Source organism: Carcharhinus amblyrhynchos, chromosome 26, assembly GCF_965287045.1.
Source record: "Carcharhinus amblyrhynchos chromosome 26, sCarAmb.v2.hapA, whole genome shotgun sequence".
Classification (NCBI taxonomy): domain Eukaryota; kingdom Metazoa; phylum Chordata; class Chondrichthyes; order Carcharhiniformes; family Carcharhinidae; genus Carcharhinus; species Carcharhinus amblyrhynchos.
Window position 1 is genome coordinate 13,460,658 of NC_137349.1, and position 19,360 is coordinate 13,480,017.

The 19,360-nt window shown below is 41.2% G+C and overlaps 1 protein-coding gene across 1 annotated transcript in view; it reads right to left on the bottom strand.

The window, feature by feature from the left end:
• The window catches only part of ell (elongation factor RNA polymerase II), a 149,194-nt gene that overhangs the window by 34,772 nt on the left and 95,062 nt on the right, over positions 1-19,360 (bottom strand). The window contains exons 3-5 of the mRNA XM_080212665.1: positions 18,266-18,387; positions 13,355-13,518; positions 3,600-3,850 (exon numbers count right to left, since the gene is read on the bottom strand). Of these exons, the coding sequence (XP_080068791.1) occupies positions 3,600-3,850; positions 13,355-13,518; positions 18,266-18,387 (537 nt within the window). The remainder of the gene's footprint in view (positions 1-3,599; positions 3,851-13,354; positions 13,519-18,265; positions 18,388-19,360) is intronic.

Sequence of the window (19,360 nt, forward strand, 5' to 3'; positions counted from 1 at the left end):
CACCTCTGGTAGTGTGCTCCAAGCACCTACCATTTCCTGTGTGAAAAACATCCCCTGCACGACTCTCAAACTTCTCCTTTCATCTTGAACCTGTGCCCCCTTGAAATTGACAGTTCCACCCTGGAAAAAGCCCTGATTATTCACCGTCTATGCCTCAATTTTGTAGACCTCAATCAGGTCTCCACTCAGCTTCCATCTTTCCAGTGAAAACAGTCCTAATTTATTCAACCTCTTATCACCAATGACCTTGGGACCAGGCAACTTCCTGATGAACCTTCTTTGCGCTCTCTCCAAAGCTTCCACAACCTTCTGCTACTGTGGTGACTAGAACCGTACACAATACTCCAACTGCAGCCTTACTAAGATCATATTGTTGCAAAGTGATTTGCAAACTCTTGTACCCAATGCCCCGGCTAATGAAGACAAGCATGCCATATGCCTTCTTAATCACCTTGGCTACTTTTAGGGAACTGTGGACCTGCATGACCAGCTCCCTCTGTATGTTAATGCTCCTAAGGGTCTGCCATTTAAAGTATAATTCACACCTAAATTCGATCCTCCAAAATGCATCACCTCATATTTGTCCAGATTAAACTTCATCTGCCATTTCTGTGCCCAAGTCTCCAATCAATCTATATTCTGTTGTATCCTCTGACAATCCTAGCACTATCAGCAACTCCACTAATCTTTGTGTCATCTGCAAATATGCTAATCAGACCACCCACATTTTCCTCCAGAGGTCCAAGCACTGACCTCTGTGGAACATTACCAGCTACAGGTCTCCATTCTGAAAAACACCCTTCCACTGCTACTCTATGACCAAGCCAGTTCTGCATCCATCTAACCAGTCCACCCCAAAACCCACGAGAGTTTTCGTATCAGTCTGCCATGTGGCACCTTGTCAAACGCCTTACTAAAGCCCACATAAACTGCATCCACAACCCTTCTGTCATCAATTTTCTTTGTCATCTCTTCAAAAAACTCAATCAAGTTGGTGAAACATGACCTTTCACTGTACAAAACCACACTGTCTGTCACTACCTTGCCTACTTTCTTCCAAATGTGCATAGATCCTATCCCTCATTATCTTTTTCAAGAGCTTCCCCACCACAGATGTCAGGTTCACCACCTATAATTTGCTGGATTATTCCTGCTTCTTTTTTTAAAGAAGGGAACAACATTGGCTATTCTCCAGTCCTCTGGAGCCTCATCTGCGGTCAAAGAGGATGTAAAGGTAGCTCTTAAGACCCCAGCTATTTCTTCCTTTGCCTCTCTCAGTAACCTGGAATAGATCCCATTTGGTCCTGGGGACTTGTCTACCTTAATAAAATTTAGGATGCCCGACACTTCCTCCTTCAATATATTCACATTATCTACAGTGTTCACACACCCATCCCTGACCTTAACATACGTCATGTCCATCTCCATGGTGAATACCAATACAAAGTACTCATTAAGGATCTCACCCACTTCCTATGGCTCCATGCATAACTTCCTCCACTGTTCTTGAGTGGGTAGGTTCCACAACATACTGCTCTAAAAAGCAATCGCTAATGCACTCCATAAGTTGTTCTTCTATGCCACTCCTTGCCAATTTGTTTTGTCTAATCAATATGCAGATTAAAAACTCCCATGATAATTGCACTTCCTTCCAAACATCTCAAAATGATATTTTCTCATTTATGCTCTGACTTCTTGAGGGGTCACATTTTGCGGGTCTATAGACAATTCCCACTCTTGCCTTCCTTCTCCTGCTATTTATTACTTCAACCCAAACAGCTTCTACATCACTATCCACTGCCTTTATATTAAGACTCAGCACTGCTCTGAATCTTCCTTTGATTAACAACGCTACTCCAACTCCTTTCCTCTTTGGCCTGTTCTTTTGAAACTTGCATACACTGGAATGTTGAGCACCCAGTCCTGGTCACCCTGTAACCATGTTTCTGTAATACAATTGTACTCAGATGTTTTAATCTGTGCTTTCAACTCATCTATCTTGTTGCAAATGTTTTGTACATTCAGATAAAGAACATTTTTTTTAACAATTAAAATCTGGATTTGCTTTGTGCTACATATGCTTATTTAATATTTCTGCGCCAGTCTGTAACAGTCAAGTTCCTCCTCATTACCCTGTGCCACTGCTCCCTCATATAGCCCTGAGTTTTTAAACCTTCTGTTTTTGGCACTCTCTCCCCTCCTAGTTAGGGCTCTTGTATGAGTTCTTGGTGTAACATAATATCATATGGTCTGTCCCCACCTGTAGTTTTCAGTTGACACCCAGACAAATCACTAACCTGCAGTCCTATCTTTTACTCTGACTTCCTAATTTTCCAAGCAACTGAACCCTCACCCCCTTTAGTTTGGAGGCCTCTCTACTTGTACAGTTATATCGTCTGCAAGAACACTGGTCCCAGCATGGTTCAGATGTAGGCTGTCCTAGTAGTACAGCCCCTATTTTCCCCCAGTACTGATGCCAATGTCCCACCACCTGATACTCATTTCTCCCACATCAGTCTTTCAGCCATGTACTCATCTCTTTAATTTTTTGTACCCTTCGCCAATTTGCACATGATTCAGATAATAATCAGGGTGAAGGTTCTGTTCTTCAATTTAATGCCTAACTCCTCAAACCGCCTACACAGAACCCCCTTCCTCGATCGATCTTTGTCACTGGAACACAATCACTGGATCCTCCCTCTCTCATTGCAAGCTCCTCTCCAGCTCAGAGCAGGTGTCCCTGGCACCTGGCAGGCAACACAAACTTTGAGAATCATGGTCCTGACTACAGACAACAGTGACTATTCTCCTTACCATATGACCCCCAAATACAACTACATTCGAGTTTGGACTCGCATTCAACTGCTGCTCCATGCTCTGGGCCTTGCGTGCTACCACCGTATCACACTTCTTAACTTGTGCTCAATTGCTGCATATCACGCTCTGCTGTGCTACCCCACAGAGATTTAATAAAAGAGCTCAAAATAATGAAGTGTTTTGATAAAAGAAAATAAGGTGAATCTGTCATAAGTAATAGAAGGGTCAGTAATTAGTGGACACAGACTTACAGAAATTGCAAACGAACTAAACATGAAAGAGTTTTTTTTTAAAAAAGTTATGATCAGGAATGTACAATCTACAAGGGTGATGGAAACAGATTCAATAGTAATATTTGAAAGGGAATCGGATAAATTCTTAAGGAAAATAACACAAGAGAGAGAGCAGTGGAGTGTGATTAATCAAGTATCTCATTCAAAGTGCTGGGATATGCCTGACGGCCTCCTTCTGTTTGATACCAAGGATCATCAAATGACAAAGGACAGTGGAGTTTGAACACAGTGAAAAGCTCCCTCTAATCTGCCCCAACTCTACGTTTGAGAGAGAGCCTTTCAATGGTCTGCAGTGTGACATTCTCAACATTAGCCATACTGTGGCCTCTCTGTAAGGTTTCAATTGAAGAAGACTTGATACGACACTGCAGCCAGGGCACAACTGGTCATCTGGCTGTGTTTAAATCTGGTACATGGATAAATTACAAATCTCTCTCCTATCGGATCCCTCAGTCCTACTTATGTCAGTTTATTTTCTGAGCTTGCTACCTGGTGCAGGAGATTTTCCAACGAGTCCTTATCCTGCTGGGTGATTCCATCCTTCTGCAATCGAAGAATTAACTCTGGTTTCTTGTAAGGCTTCAGAGCCAGTAGGTGGATGACGCGATCTCGATAAGGCAGATGGGAAACATTACTGACATACTTCTTCATTGTATTTGCCATGTTCACTGGCGTCGGTCGCCTCCTTTGGGGCACAGCATCAGGGATCCCGGGGGCTGGTTTACGGAGCACCCTTTTAGCTGAAAGTAAAAGAAACAAAATGAAAGGAGGAAGGCTGACAGCCAGCACGAACCATACAAGACCCCTAAACAGCAGCTTTACACCAGAAACATTAACCTATATTAGCCTTTTGTGTTGACAAACCTGCTGCATGCATCCAAACTAAACTCTACCCAAACAAACTCTAGAGTCAGTACCATAGCTCAACAGGACAAATATGAACATGAATGTTACATGGTGGGCTAGCATCAACCACACTGCACGATTTACTTCGATTGACTATGAAACTATAGCCTTGCCATTCTAATCTTAGCAGCACTAGAACATAAGTGGAGTGGAGAAGACCGTCAGGACAAGAACTCAGTTTACTGTGCTACAGAGGAATAGATGACTTTGGATTCCCAGAACCCAACACCACTTGGGGTTTCCTCATCTCATGTCTGGGTCTGTTTATAATAATTACTTCCCTACAATTAGTCAACAACTCTATTATTATTGTACCATGTGATTGGACGATGGACCATGGACTTCATTAATCCAACAATTCCTGGGTTCCTGTGTATTCAGGATTCCACACTGCTGGATGAAGAAAGGAGGAAATCTTGGATCTAAAAAGATCCAAGATTTGACTTAAACGCACCCAGAGCCATACAAAAAATCTTTCCTTTAACCCCAGTTCCAAAGATCAAGGGTATAGAAAGATTTTGGTTTGGCGTAGTGAAAGGGGTGATGGTTAGACCTGGGAATGCTGAGTCACGGTACTGGCAAAGTGCAGTATGAGGGAGATGTGTCAACTTGCAACAGGAAGAGAAGTTGAGAAACAGCCCAAGTGGAAATTGTCTGCTTTATTACGTGATGGTTGTCATGGTCAGTAGTCAAGTTGGTGAATATCTTTAAATCTGCCCTCTTGTCTTTGTGACTTGTCAAAAACTAGATCTGAATTATTCTAAGTACTCATCCATCTTTTTTAATTTCACCAACAGCAACTGTGTTGAGAACAGAGACCCTGCTCTTGCACCATCTAGTCCTGCTCATCAGTTTCCACATGCTCTGCTGAGAAGCATAAATGGATGCCAGCTAAGGTTATTTTAGCTCTCTCCTCACCTATATCAACTCATTGCCCACAGGCTTTGAGCATTGGCAAAGAATGTGAATGGCACAATGTATCAGATGGTGACTGATTAAGCAGATAAACGAGGAAAAAAGAGAAGTGGGCTCTGAATATTTCCTTCCAATTCAGCCAATCACTATTTTCCCTTTGATCTCAGTAGTTTTCAGTTTATCCACAAGTCTCTCAAGACATTTTAAAACTTGCATGCTAAAGCCAAATACCAAAAATCTGAAAAAGTCAAATGAGATCTTTCTTTCATAAGCACTTATTACCCTCACTTTAAAAAGGCTCCAAGGTTTATTCTCCAAGACAAATTCTTTAATTAGCAAAATGAAGCTCAGGAAGTTTTTGTTCAAACTACAACCATTGCCAATCTCCTCCACTTATCCAGCAGCATGCCATTTCATCTCCAGGTCCACCAGCAGCCATGGACAAATGCAGCACGCGCACGCACACACACACACACACTTATGATTCCGATCAGAAACTCCAAAATATCTTATGGAACCTGTCTGGATCATGAATTTTGCATCTTGAATTTGGTTAGGATGAGCACGAGATGTTTTGCTTCGGTATGATTCAAATGACCTAATAGGGAGCTTTTATCAAACAAAGTTTATTTCAGAATATAGTTAACATGTAAAGTAAGAAAATTAGCAAGAACTTTTATCAATTACAAATAAGAATCTAAACAACTACTATAACGTATAATCCTTAATGAATATATTTAAGATGTTCCAATCAAAATCAAAACCTTCCATAGACAAAACCCTTTAAACAAGTTCAACACACCAAAGTCTAATGCTCACATGATACTGGAAATTGAGTCCTTTGGTTGAAGTCTGCAGTCCTCTGGATTCATTCAGAACAGTCTGAAGACAAAACACCTTCTCAGAACCCCAGGGAAAGACTCTTTGGTCAAGCTAACCACAGAATTTTTACTGCAGGAAGGCAAGATCTTGCTTTCAGATAGCCAACAGAATTTCCAAAATCAGTCAGGAGAGAGAGAGAAAGCACTTCTTTTCAACTGGCTGTCCCTTCTAAAAATTCCCAAAAACACAAGCCTGCAGCTCAGAAAATGAAAGAACTTCTGTTACCTGACCAGCCAACCAGTACTTTTTTCTTTTAACAACAGATTTTTAAAAATCCAAAGTAAAAACAAACAACTTCAATGAAAGCCACTTGAGGACCAGTAAAAAGACATCTCCAGTCAAGCCAGCAACAATGACATCACTAAAGCTGAGAGAGCTGGAGAAATCATGATTTAAAAAATTCTTTCTTAAAGACACACTAACGTCATAACACGCGTACACACTTTCCAGCCATATTCCGCCGAAGGGTCTTCCAGACTCGAAACAATGACTCTAGTCTTTCTCCACAGATGCTGCCAGACCTGCTGAGATTTTCCAGAATTTTGTTTCAGATTTCAGCGTCTGCACTACTTCACAGACCATGATTGTCTCTCGCAGTTTGCCTTAAGATAGAAAGGAATTGCTCCATTTTTCACCAAACTAATGAACGGAAGCTCTGTGAAGGCCACAGAATCTGTTGCAGGACTGTCTAATGGGAACAAATCATTGGTGGCAACTTTTCCATCACAACACCAAGCTCTTTTAGAAACAACACCTTGATTTAAAGTTAACATGAAAACTAATGCCAATCCCTGTCTTAGCTCATTTCTATCAGAAATACATCCATCCATGCCTTTGCTACCTACAGACTCAAATTCTCCTGCCTGGTCCCCACCTTTTATAAAAGTTCAGCTCATACAAAACTCTACTGCCAGTATCCTAACCACACCAAGTCCAATTCACCTATCACTTTGTGCTCAACGACCCGCAATGGCTCCCAGTCAGGCAATGCATTGATTTTGATACTTTCAACCTTATGTCCAAATCCTTCCACTGCCATGCTCTGATATTGGTGACCTCTCCACTGCTGCAACACTCTCAGCTCTCTATATTTCCCTAATTCGGGCCTCGAGTATCCCCAATTTTAATCGCTCCACCATGGTTGGCCGTGTCTTCAACCACCAATGTCTTAAGATCTGGAATTCCGTCCCTAAATCTCTCCACCATGTTACCTTTTTCCTCCTTTAAGGCACTTCATAAAGCCAATGTCTTTGATCAAGCTTTTGGTCACCTATCTTAATATTTCCTTTTGCAGCTCAATGACACATTATGTTTAGTATTGTTTCTGTGAAATGCCTTGGGATGCTTTCAAATGTTGAAGGTGCTATATAAATGGGTGTAGCTGTTGTGGAACTACCCATGCACCTTAAGAATAAAAAAGCTTGGGCACCTAAATCAAGTCCATGGGGTCAGCACTGATGGTCCCACCTTGGTATTTACTTTTAGCAAGAGGAGTGTTTAACATCAGTGTAAATTATAATGAGATGTGGATCTCCACTGTTGTGTGTAACAGACTGTCACAGCTCATCCTCCAAATGTCACTCAACATTGAGCCAATTCATTAACAGTGAGAGAACATTTTGATCTGTTGTTGTAAACAGTCGGATCTATTTACACATCGAGTCGCACGAGTGGGTAGGTGTTAAAGGCTGCAACACGCACTAAGAGTTTGAAAGAAGTTAAATCACTAAAGCAGAGCTCATCAGAACCTCCACTTGCGGATAGTATACACTACCTACAAGTTCCAGTATGGGTCTCTGCTAGCTGTGCTGAAACAAGTGCACGCTTACACAATTTTACAGTGAGGCAACCATCAGTCTTCTCTCTGACTCGCAGTGGGATCTGGCCCATCACAAGATTTTGGCAGGATAAACTGTGACTTCCTCATAGCCAAGGCCATCCAACATTAACCACACAGCCACTCTACAGTGAAGCTCACTGGAAATGATCCTCAAGCTGGAAGCCTGGCTGATTATTCCACTCCTTATGTTGGACACTGAGGACATCAACTAACTTAGCAGACAGGAGATCCAGGTGGCACAATGACACAATGGTTAGCACTGCTGACTCACAGTGCCATGGTCCCGGATTTGAATCCCGGCTTGGGTCACCGTCTGTGTGGAGTTTGCACATTCTCCCCTTGTCTGTGTGCGTTTCCTCTGGGTGCTCCCGTTCCCTCCCACAGTCCAAAGATGTCTGGGTTAGGTTGATTGGCCATGCTAAACTGACCCTTAAAGTCAGGGAGATTAGCAGGGTAAATACGAGGGGTTACAAGGATAGGGCCTGGATAGGATTGTTGTCGGTGCAAGCTTGATGAGCCAAATGGCCACCTTCAACACTGTAGGGATTCTATAATGTAGGTCTTAAAATAGGAGACCTCTTATTTTCAAACTGTGTCCCCTACTTCTAGTTTCTCCCACAAGGGGAAACATCATCCTAAGCATCTACCCTGTCAACTCATCTGAGAATTTTATGTCTCAATAGAATCATCTCTCAATCTTCTGAACTCCAATAGATACAGACCCAGCCTGTCTAAACATTCCTCACAAAAGTAACCCTCCAACCCAGGGATCAGTCAAGTGTATCTTCTCTAAACAGCTTCTTAATTAAGGAGACCAAAACTGCACACACAACTTTTACCAACATCCTGTACAATTGTAGCAAAACTTCTGTATTTTTATATTCCATTTCTCTTGCAATAAGCAACAACATTTCATTTCCTTTCTAATCACTTGCTGCACCTACAACCTTTGTGATTCAAAATCACACCTTTGTACCTCGGAGTTCTGCAACCTCTCTCCATTTAAATAATACGCTGTCTTTCTATTCTTCCTGCTAAAGTGGACAAGTTCACATTTTCCATATTATACTCCACCTGCCACATTTTTTGCCCACTCAAGTAATGTATCTGTATGTCTATGCAGACTCTTCATGCCCTCCTCACAATTTATTTTCCTACCTTTGTGTCATCAGCAAATTTAGAAACCCTCCCTTCACCCAAGTTGTTGATAAAATTGTAAACAATCGAGGTCTCAGCACTGACCCCTGAGGCACTCCATTTGACAACCCATAAATAACCTATTTATGCCTACTCTGTTTCCTGTTAGCTAACAACTCAGTTATATCAAACACACTACCAGCAGTTCAAGGAGGCCACCCACCTCCACATCAGAATATTTTGGAAACATATAGATTGTAATCACTGATTTATTTGGATGCCATGAATACAGGAGTTATATTAATAGATATGATCATTAGCAACGTTCATCTAATGTCTGTATATATTAATTCAATTATTTCACACTCAAGCCCAATAGCTTAATAATCCCAGAAAGTCACCAGTTCTCTCAGTTTATGAACTTTAAGAGAAATTAATAAGAGTAATGAAAAATAATTAATTAAAGCTCTCTATTGTTTAAAGTCAATACTGATAAGTTTTCCATTTTAAAAGGAAGCCCCAAATTTCCACTTTGCTCAAGTGCTTTCATGCCAAACATGTGTAGCCTGTCTTGTGTGCAGGAGGAAATATTGAAGCACTGGTATACCCCGAGCCAGCAGCAAAGATCAGCTTTCTGACAATTCTTAGAAACTGCTGCAAGATTCCCCAGCTCTGCATCTGCCCAGCATCTGACAAAGGGGTGGAATGTGAATGGGATAAGAATGACACATGGAGTCTGGCCTATCAGATATGTAACATAGAAGTGACTATAGACAGCACCCTACCATCCCCAAATACTGCAGCAGCCCCTCTTGTGTATCCCTCAGTACCACAACAAGGAACTCTTCACCACTATCATTTTAATTTTAACTGAAAAGTGCCTTAAAACCTTTCTCTTTAACAACAGCACGGTTGGCAAAGCGAATGACACAAAATTTGGAAGACTGTGACAAGGACAATGTAGAACTTCAAAAGGATACAAACAGGTTGTAGAGTTGGCAGATTGCATATGAGATGATGCATTTTCGCAAGAAGAAAATACAATATATAAGCAATATAAAACAAGGGGTAAAATTCTTAATGAAGTGCAGAAACAAAGGACGTATATGTGTATAGATCATTGAAGGTGACAGGACAAGTTATAAAATACAGTGTTCTGGGCTTTATTAATCTGGGAATAGATTGGAAGAACAAAGAGGTTATACTGAATTTATCCAACAAACTGGTTAGACCTCAGCTGGAATATTGTGTACAGTTCTGAGCACTACACTATAAGAAGGATGTGAGCGCATTGGACAGTGCGCAGAGGAGGCTGATAAGGATGGTTCCAGTCATTTGAAACTTCAGTTATGAGGGTAGATTGGATGGGTTGGGACTGTTCCCCTTGGATAGAAGGACCATAACACCATAGAACACTACAACACAGAAACAGGCCTTTTGGCCCTTCGTGGCTGTTCCAAACCATTTTTATGCCTAGTCTCACTGACCTGCTCCTGGACCATATCCTTCCACACCCCTCTCATTCATGTCCCTGTCCAAGTTTCTCTTAAATATTAAAAGTGAGCCCGCATTTACCACTTCATCTGGCAGCTTATTCCACACTCCCACCACTCTGTGTGAAGAACACCCCCCTCCCCCCTCAATATTCCCTTTAAACTGTTCCCCCTTCACCCTTAACCCATGCCCTCAAGTTTTTTTCTCCCCTTGCCTCAGTGGAAAAAGCCTGCTTGCATTCACTCTATCTATACCCATCATAATTTCATACACCACTATCAAATCTCCCCTCATTCTTCTACACTCCAGGGAATAAAGTCCTAACCTATTCAACCTTTCTCTGTAACTCAGATTCTCAAGTCCCGGCAACATCCTTGTAAACTTTCTCTGCACTCTTTCAACCTTATTAATATCCTTCCTGTAATTAGGTGACCAAAACTACACACAATACTCTAAATTCGGCCTCATCAATGTCTTATACAACCTCACCATAACATTCCAACTCTTATACTCAATATTTTGATTTATAAAGGCCAGTGTATCAAAAGCACGCTTTACGACCCTATCTACCTGTGACTTTTAGAGAATTATGTATCTGTATTCACAGATCCTCTGTTCTACTAGATTCTTCAGTGTCCTACCATTTACCTTGTATGTTCTACCTTGGTTTATCCTTCCAAAGTGCAATACCTCACACTTGTCTGTATTAAACTCCATCTGTCATGATGTGGAGATACCGGCGTTGGACTGGGATAAACACATTAAGAAGTCTCTCAACACCAGGTTAAAGTCCAACAGGTTTATTTGATAGTAAACCCCGAAAGCTTGTGGGTTTACTGTCAAATAAACCTGTTGGATTTTAACCTAGTGTTGTGAGACTTCTTACTGTGTTAGACTCCATCTGTCATTTTTCAGCCCATTTTTCTAGCTGGTCCAAATCCTGATGCAAGCTTTGAAAACTTTCCTCACTGTCCACTACACCTCCAATCTTTGTATCATCAGCAAATTTGCTGATCCAATTTACATTATCATCCAGATCATTGATATAGACGACAAACAACAATGGACCCAGCACTGATCCCTGCGGCACATCACTAGTCACAGGCCTCCACTCAGAGAAACAATTCTCCACTACCACTCGCTGACTTCTTCCATTGAGCCAATGTCTAATCCAATTTACTACCTCTCCATGTATACCTAGCGAATGAACCTTCTTAACTAACCTCCCATGCAGGACCTTGTCAAAGGCCTTACTGAAGTCCATGTAGACAACATCTACTGCCTTCCCTTCATCCACTTTCCTGGTGCCTCCTCGAAAAACTCTAATAGATCGGTTAAACATGACCTAACACGCACAAAGCAAAGCTGATTCTCCCTAATAAGTCCCTGTCCATCCAAGTATTTATAGATCCTATCTCTTAGTACTCCTTCCAATAATTTACCTACTACTGACGTCAAACTTAACGGCCTATAATTTCCCAGATTACTTTTACAGACTTTTTTAAACAATGGAACAACGTGAGCTATCCTCCAATCATCTGGTACCTCACTTGTGGATACTGACATTTTAAATATATCTGCCAGAGCCCCTGCAATTTCAACACTAGTCTCCTTCAAGGTCTGGTCCTGGGGATTTATCTACTCTGATTTGCCTCAAGACAGCAAGCAGCTCCTCCCCTTTAATTCGTATAGGTTCCATGACTTCCCTGCTTGTTTGCCTTATTTCAGCAGACTCCATGCCAGTTTCCTTAGAACATAAGAACAATTTTATCCCTTACTATCCTTTTGCTCTTAACATACCTGTAGAAACTCTTAGGATTATCCTTCACCTTGACTGCCAGAAGAAGGTCAAGAGGTTTCATAGAGATGTTCAAAATCATGAGAGAACTGAAGAGTAGATAGGGAGAAACTGTTCCCATTTGTAAAAGAATCAAGAACAAGAGAACACAGAGTTAAAGTAATTTGCCAAAAAGCAAATGTGACGTGAGAAAAAAGTAGTTTGGGTCTGGAATGCACTGCCTGGAAGTGTGGTGGAGGCAGGTTCAGTTGAGGAGTTCAAGGGAGCATTAGAGGATTATTTGAATAGAAACAATGAGCAGGGATGTGTGGAAAAGGCAGGGAAATAGCACTAAGACATGACTCTATTTTGGAGAGCCAGCACAAATACAATGGGCCAAATGGCCTCCTTCTGCACCACAACAATTCTGAGATTGTAACTACAGATCATGACATCAGAGTTTGTTGGTTATCTGTTATAATAAACTATTTGGAAAGTCCAGGTAGTTCACAAAGATTGAAAAGTTGTCAAGATCTGTTTCACTTAATTGAAGATCATTTGTATTTGTGTGGCAGAGATATAGTTATGAATGAGCATTGGGAAGTGCATATCATGGGAGTGCAGACTGGAACACCATAGAACAGGCACTGGGAAACAAGAATTCACCCTTCTTTTACAGATTCCCTGCAGCTAATCCACAGAAGTAAATTTGGCATTTAAATGTTAACTATCAGTCACTGAAGAAAATTGTGCTCATTAAGGGGAGTGATCTTTATGATGAAAATGTATATTTTCCATTTCAAGAATCCTGTGTCAGCACCAAACATAAGAACATAAGAAATAGGAGCAGGAGTAGGCCATCCAGCCCTTCGAAATCCAAACATTCTTCGGGCGAGTACTGTATGGGTTTGGTACTGAGAATAGCTCCTGCTACACTCTACCCATCAAACACGCTCAGCAATGTGGAAGGAATTAAATACAAAGTTAATTTTTTCCTTACAGTGTACCTCAACATAAATCTGGCAAAGTGCTATCTCCTACTTCCAAGGTTTATTCCTCCCCCGGTAGCCAGTTTAATAAGAGGTAAAACATGTAAAATCAAGTTATGCTGTCATCACCTGCAATAAGATTGCAGCAGTGTACTGATTCATCTGACTTAATGCTCACACACTTTGCCCTTGTGAAGTGTGATGGGAAAATGATAATAAAGAGTAGCCAGCAATAGAACAAATCAACAGGGCAGCACCAGGGCCTTTGAGTAGACCACTGCAAGCATGCCCAGGATTTTCATACCTCTGTATCGGCCTCCGGGTTTAATAACTATCGCTCCACGACTTCGGGTTTCCTCCTCTGCTTGAGTCATACGTTCCCTGGTCATCTGGTACGAGTCATCAGTGGCGCACACAGTAATTTTATCCTGTATGCCCCCGAGACAATCTAGCTGCACATTGCCAAGGCTGCCAGAAAATGAACGTAAAGACACACAATTAGAAAGAGTTCTAAATAGGAAAAGTAAACATGCAAGGAGACCTTCACTTTGGCATATTGAATTATGTGGCCTGTAAGAAATCAACACAAAAGCCCTCACTGAATTTATCCAGAGGGACCCATCCCATGAAGAACAGATGGAGCAAAACTTGATGCCAAACACACGCTGTGTTAGTCTTCAGTTAGGTGACAGTGGATGGCACTATAATCAGTGCCAACAGCACTGAACAAAGATCCCTGGATCAGCTGTTCTGCACCGATTGCAACCCAGTGCCTCCTGCCAGAAGCCGCAGGTATTGTGGATAAGAATGACATCACTTAATGAGCTTGCACAGCATCCCTTGGGTGAGTTAATACAGACTGTTGTAGAAGTGCTCAATAGCACAAGTCTGAACTGACTGTTGTGAAAGTGCTCAATAGCACCTGGGCCATTTATTGGGTGACATTTCAGAGACTGGAATTAGAACCCTTCTGGGCCCACTTTGAAATGAGACAGGAGGAAGAACATTGCTGGTTGGGAGTTGGGGGACCCTGAAAGAAACCCAGAAAGGAGGATGATGCAGAGTTCTGTACCAACCAACTTGTTTGTGAAAGGCTGTAACCCCAATTGACTCAACATTTCATAACAAAACTGTAATCATAATTCCTTCCAGAGCACAGAATGGACAGTTGGTAAATTGAGAACTGACAATCCCCACAGGAAGGGAGCAAATGAAATAAATCTGCAATAAATAGTTCTATCTGCAGTAACTTAATACAGTGTCTGTTACTGGAGAACAAGGAGAATCACAGTAACTCTCCAAACATTCCACATCATGCAGCCCATGGATGGAGTAATTCTGCTAAGGGCTATAGGCAAAGGAAAGTCAGGCTGCTCAATTCCTCTGGGCCGTACAAATTTCCTTAATATCGATTATAAGATCACAGACAGCTGACAAAGGCTGACTATTCTATCTCAGCTCTTTCACCTTGGAGGCTACACAATTTCTCAACACTTGCTGACTTCTCCTTCTCTCCAAAATCATGCAGCAGTTATTACTGCAGGATCATTGCGGGGAATTATTGACTTAAACCTGCAGCTTCATTATATGGTTCTTTGTCAGACTCATTGTCAGACACTACACAGAGTCTATTCCATGTGGTGTTCATAGTACTTCAGTACTTGATCAAGGAGTCATCAAGGTGGACATACCGAAGAAACAGGCCTAACCAATCAGCTGTACCCATACTGTGGGTTCTTGTACATTTGAAATTGACACAGGTTCATTTCAAATGTACAATTCAATGAAGGAATTGATTAATTAGTGACCTGTTAAGGATAATTCCCTGCGTCAAAAAGAAAGTGAAACCCTTGTGTGTCTCAGCAAACATAAAACACCAGTTTTACAATGTTAGTAGCATTCCCCGTTCTGAATAAGTGGGTTTTGAGTTATAGTCTTGCTCCATGATGAGTTCCTCCATGGTGAGGGGCAGCACAGTGGTTAGCACTGCTGTCTCACAGCACCAGATTCGATTCCTAGTTTGAGTCACTGTCTGTGTGGAGTTTGCACTTTCTCCCTGTCTGCGTGGGTTTCCTCCCGGTGCTCCGGTTTCCCCCCATAGTCCGAAAAACATGCTGGTTAGTGCATTGGGCCATGCTAAATTCTCCCTCAGTATACTTGAGCAGGTGCTGGGAGTGGGTTTTCTCCAGGAGCTCCTATTTCCTCCCACAGTCTGAAAGATGTGCTAGTTAGGTGCATTGACCCGAACAGGCGCTGGAGTGTTCAACTAGGGAAACGTCCCAGTAACTTCATTGCAGTGTTAATGTAAGCCTTAGTTGTGACTAATAAATAAACTTTACTTTAGTTCATAGACTAACAGTTCTTGCAGGGATGAATGCTGCTTTACAGGGTGCTCTCCTATGGATGAGACATTAAATCAAGGCCCCAGCTGTCTGCTAAAGATTCCATGCTAATATTCAAAGGGGAGTAGAATGTTTTTGTATCCAGGTTAACGAACATTCTTCCCTCAACCAACATTGTCAGAAACTGGTTAATCAGTCATTAACCAGTTTTTAACTACATTTGTAAAACACTTTGAGAAAGTTAGGAGGCTTTATATATCAGCTTGAAAATCCTTCAGTCGGTCCCACCTACACATTGAAATAAAAGCTGAGTTATCAGTAGAGTCCCACTAGTAGCCTTGTGACAATATCAGGCCTTGTGCATCTATTATATAATGAATAAAGATGGCTGGTGACTGGTTAACACAGCTTTCTGAGGCAGTGAATAGAGAGGGAATAGTTTGTCAAAGTAAGAAATTGTGTGGACCTGTGTTTGGACTTTCAGTTCTCAATTTGCTCATGAGTTTTAACCAAAGTGCAAGTACACAAAAACATCAGCTTGTGAATTCTCAACTCTGACTGCAAAAATATTAAATCACCAAAGCAAATACAGCTTGACAGCAGATTCCCTTACCCTTCCCAAGAGGAAAATATTTTTAGCTCCTGCCTATACATTACAGATCATAATTACAAGACACAGCAACCAGTGCAATCGTCTGTGAATGTCAAAATCTGAATGTTGTTGGCAAATGGGATTATCAACTGATGGGGCAGCTTTATGTCTCAGCTCTCATACCCCACAAGCATTGTTGCTCTTCAAAGCAGAAGTGATTTACATAACTGCCCCAGTGGCAAAAATATGATACATATCCCAATGTTCTACACAACAGCAGTGTCTCTAACCCAGGTCATTTTCATTCCTTTATAGAACCCCATCCAGTAGAATGCTCAGGTCTCAATATTACAGTCAGTCAAAATGTATAAGAGGATTTCGGAGGTGACAGAACTGATTCCATCCTCATCTCTTCTCCTCCACAACCATCCAGTAAACACCCAATTTCTCAACTATTACCACATTCTCGTTTCAAACAATGCAAAGATTGCAAAGAATCACTGACAAGGTCCTATTAATTATCTGTAACATTTCTCACAATGGTGAATGCGAAATTAAACTACGGGAGCGCTTTAAGATACGCACAGTTCATTCTCTGCTGCAAAAGGCATTGCACTGCAGTAATATAACCGCTTCTCAAAATAAACTGCCCACTACAGATCAGGCAGCCACATACAGGCATGGACAAGATCACCAGGACTGGACAAGCAAGCAGCTTCCATTATGGTCAACCGAGTAGTCATGCTGGAGTGACAGTTCCACAGGTCCCGGAAGCTCATTAACACTTTTCATACAAGTCCAGATATGCATGCTGACAGGCTGTTTGAGGAAACACAAGATCCAGGGATGTTGTATTCTAACTTTTACTTTTACAGCGTGGTTAATCCCAGTTTGATTTTTAAAATGGTGAAGGAGTACGAATATAAGCAAAATTCAGTAGATTCTATGTATAAGGTATTTGAGAAAATCAAAATTAAGGGCCACAATGTTTGATGAAGAGTTATAGCATGGATAGGAAGTTAATTAAAATTCAGGAAAAAGAGCAGCGATTAACAAATGTTTTTAGACCAGAGGAATTTCAATAGCTGTGTCCCTAAGAGGTCAATGTTACTAAATATTTGAACTTGGATAAAAAATGCACAATATTAAAAATTACTGTCAACACAAAAAGAATTTAACTGAACAGGGTTGTAGGCAATTTCAAGAGAAAGACCGACTCAATTTAGCTGATGTCAGATGAAGTTTAATTTTACAGAATATGAACCAATTGATTTTGGGAGAAAGAATAAGGAAGTGAGCACATGAAATGATATGGCTTTATAAGGAATTGTGAGACTTGTTATTCAGATCCACTAATTTTAAAAAAATTAACAAATTAATTAAGCAATAAAAAGACAGGCTATGGAATTCTGATTTTAATAAATATTGTACAAAAGCAAAAATAATGCCAAACCTTTATGAATCATTGATTATTGTATCAGGTTTTGGATACCTGACTTTAGGAAGGCTGTCAATGCCATGGGGGGGGGGATGGGAAGATCCACAATGTTAATTCCAAGGTGTGGGGATTAATGGCAAGACAAGTATTTTGTTGCCCAATCATAATTGCTTTGAACTAAGTGGCCATTTCAGAGAGTGGATGATGTAATTTGAGCTTGTTAAAGACCTGATTCTACAGGTTTGCAACTGATGTCTGTGTACTCCAGTGTTTTAAGTGACAACATGGATTAGAACAAATCAAACATCCCAAAACATAGTTCTGGTCTCCAAATTGCAAAAAGAATATTGAGACATTAGAGAAGGTGCAAAGAAGATTTACATGAATTATTAATTATAATTAACAGGACACACTGAACACGCTGGGATTCTTTTTTGAAAAGACTGAAAAAATGACCTGAAAAGGTCAAAAAATATGCAAGGGATTGATGTGAAATATGTGGAGACGAGTCCACTTACAGTGGAGCTCAAAACTAGGGGCCATAAAATAACATAGTCACCAATAAATCCAATAAGAAATTCAGGAAAAGCCTCTTTACCAGTGCTGAGAATTTGAAAATGGCATGGAGTGGATAAATGCAGCAATGGCATTCATCTTAAGGGAAAGCTAGATATATATGGGGGAGAAAGGAACAGAAGGACAGGTTGATTGAGAGAGACAAAGCAAAACAGGGGGCATAAACACCATCATAGCACAGTTGGGCCGAAAGGCCTGTTTCGTGCTGTATATTTGAGGCAAGGTATGAAATGCTTTCCAAGGAACAACAGCAGAGCTAAATCTTACCGAGATTGATACTGTTGAATACAGTCAAAGCTGCACTGGGGATTGTCCCTGCCGACATTACAAAGGTAAAATGTGAATGTCCGCACTTCATTTGGGCAATCTGGCCTTGGAATGGTGATCCGCTGTTGGAAAGAAAAGAAAATGTCAGCTTTTCAAAACAAAATCCAACATGCTCCAGAAACATTCAACACAGTTTAACCACCACCACCACCGCCCCCCAAGAAAGAGGCACAAATAGGAACCAGATTAAAAAATTATTTAGAAGTCGTCACAGCCTATTGGGAACAATGTAAAAAGTGTCAGCCTCAGTTCAGTTGAAACAACTTCCGTCTCCGTCAAGAGGACAAAGAAAGTTTCACTCCAGGGCCTATTCTAAACTCAGCCCTTCACAGACTGATAAATTGTGCATTTTCTGAGATGCTATCAGATGAGACTCAACTTCCCTGTTTGGATACACACAAAATCCTGCAGCACCGTTCCAAGAACAGGAGAGAGTTCTTGCGGTATCCAGGCCAATATTCTTCCCTCAACCAGAAACACAAATTGGTAATTCATCCCATTGTTACTTCTTGGATCTTGCTGTGCAAAGTGGCCTGGCAAATAAGGCATCCAATAATGTCTTACGCATGTTATCTGTTTGATTTGAACAACTGTATGACAGGATGAAGGTTCAGTGCGATCGCTGACAGAATCATGATGTTACTGATGAGAAAGCTCCAAGTACTGCAGTGGTCACAGCTGCTAGACAGGTGTATAGTCCTGGTGCTGAACTAGAAGCCAACGGCTTCTTTCACAGTGATATTCAGTGTTCTAGCACTGGCCCTCATCAGAATCACAAGGAGATCAATGCACGTTTCAACCTCACTTCAACCAGCTTGTAATCGGAGTCTCACCAACATCAGTAGAGATAAAACAAAGGCGAAAATACAAATTAATTTCAGAAACTGATGAGAGCACTCAGAAGGTTTAGCAGCAGCAGCTGTGGACAGAGAAACAGAGTTAATATTATAGCCGATGACCGCTTGCTTATCAATTCAACAGAGATAATTGTGAGATAGTGCACTGTTGTAGGAAGAATAGAGGGGTCACTTATTA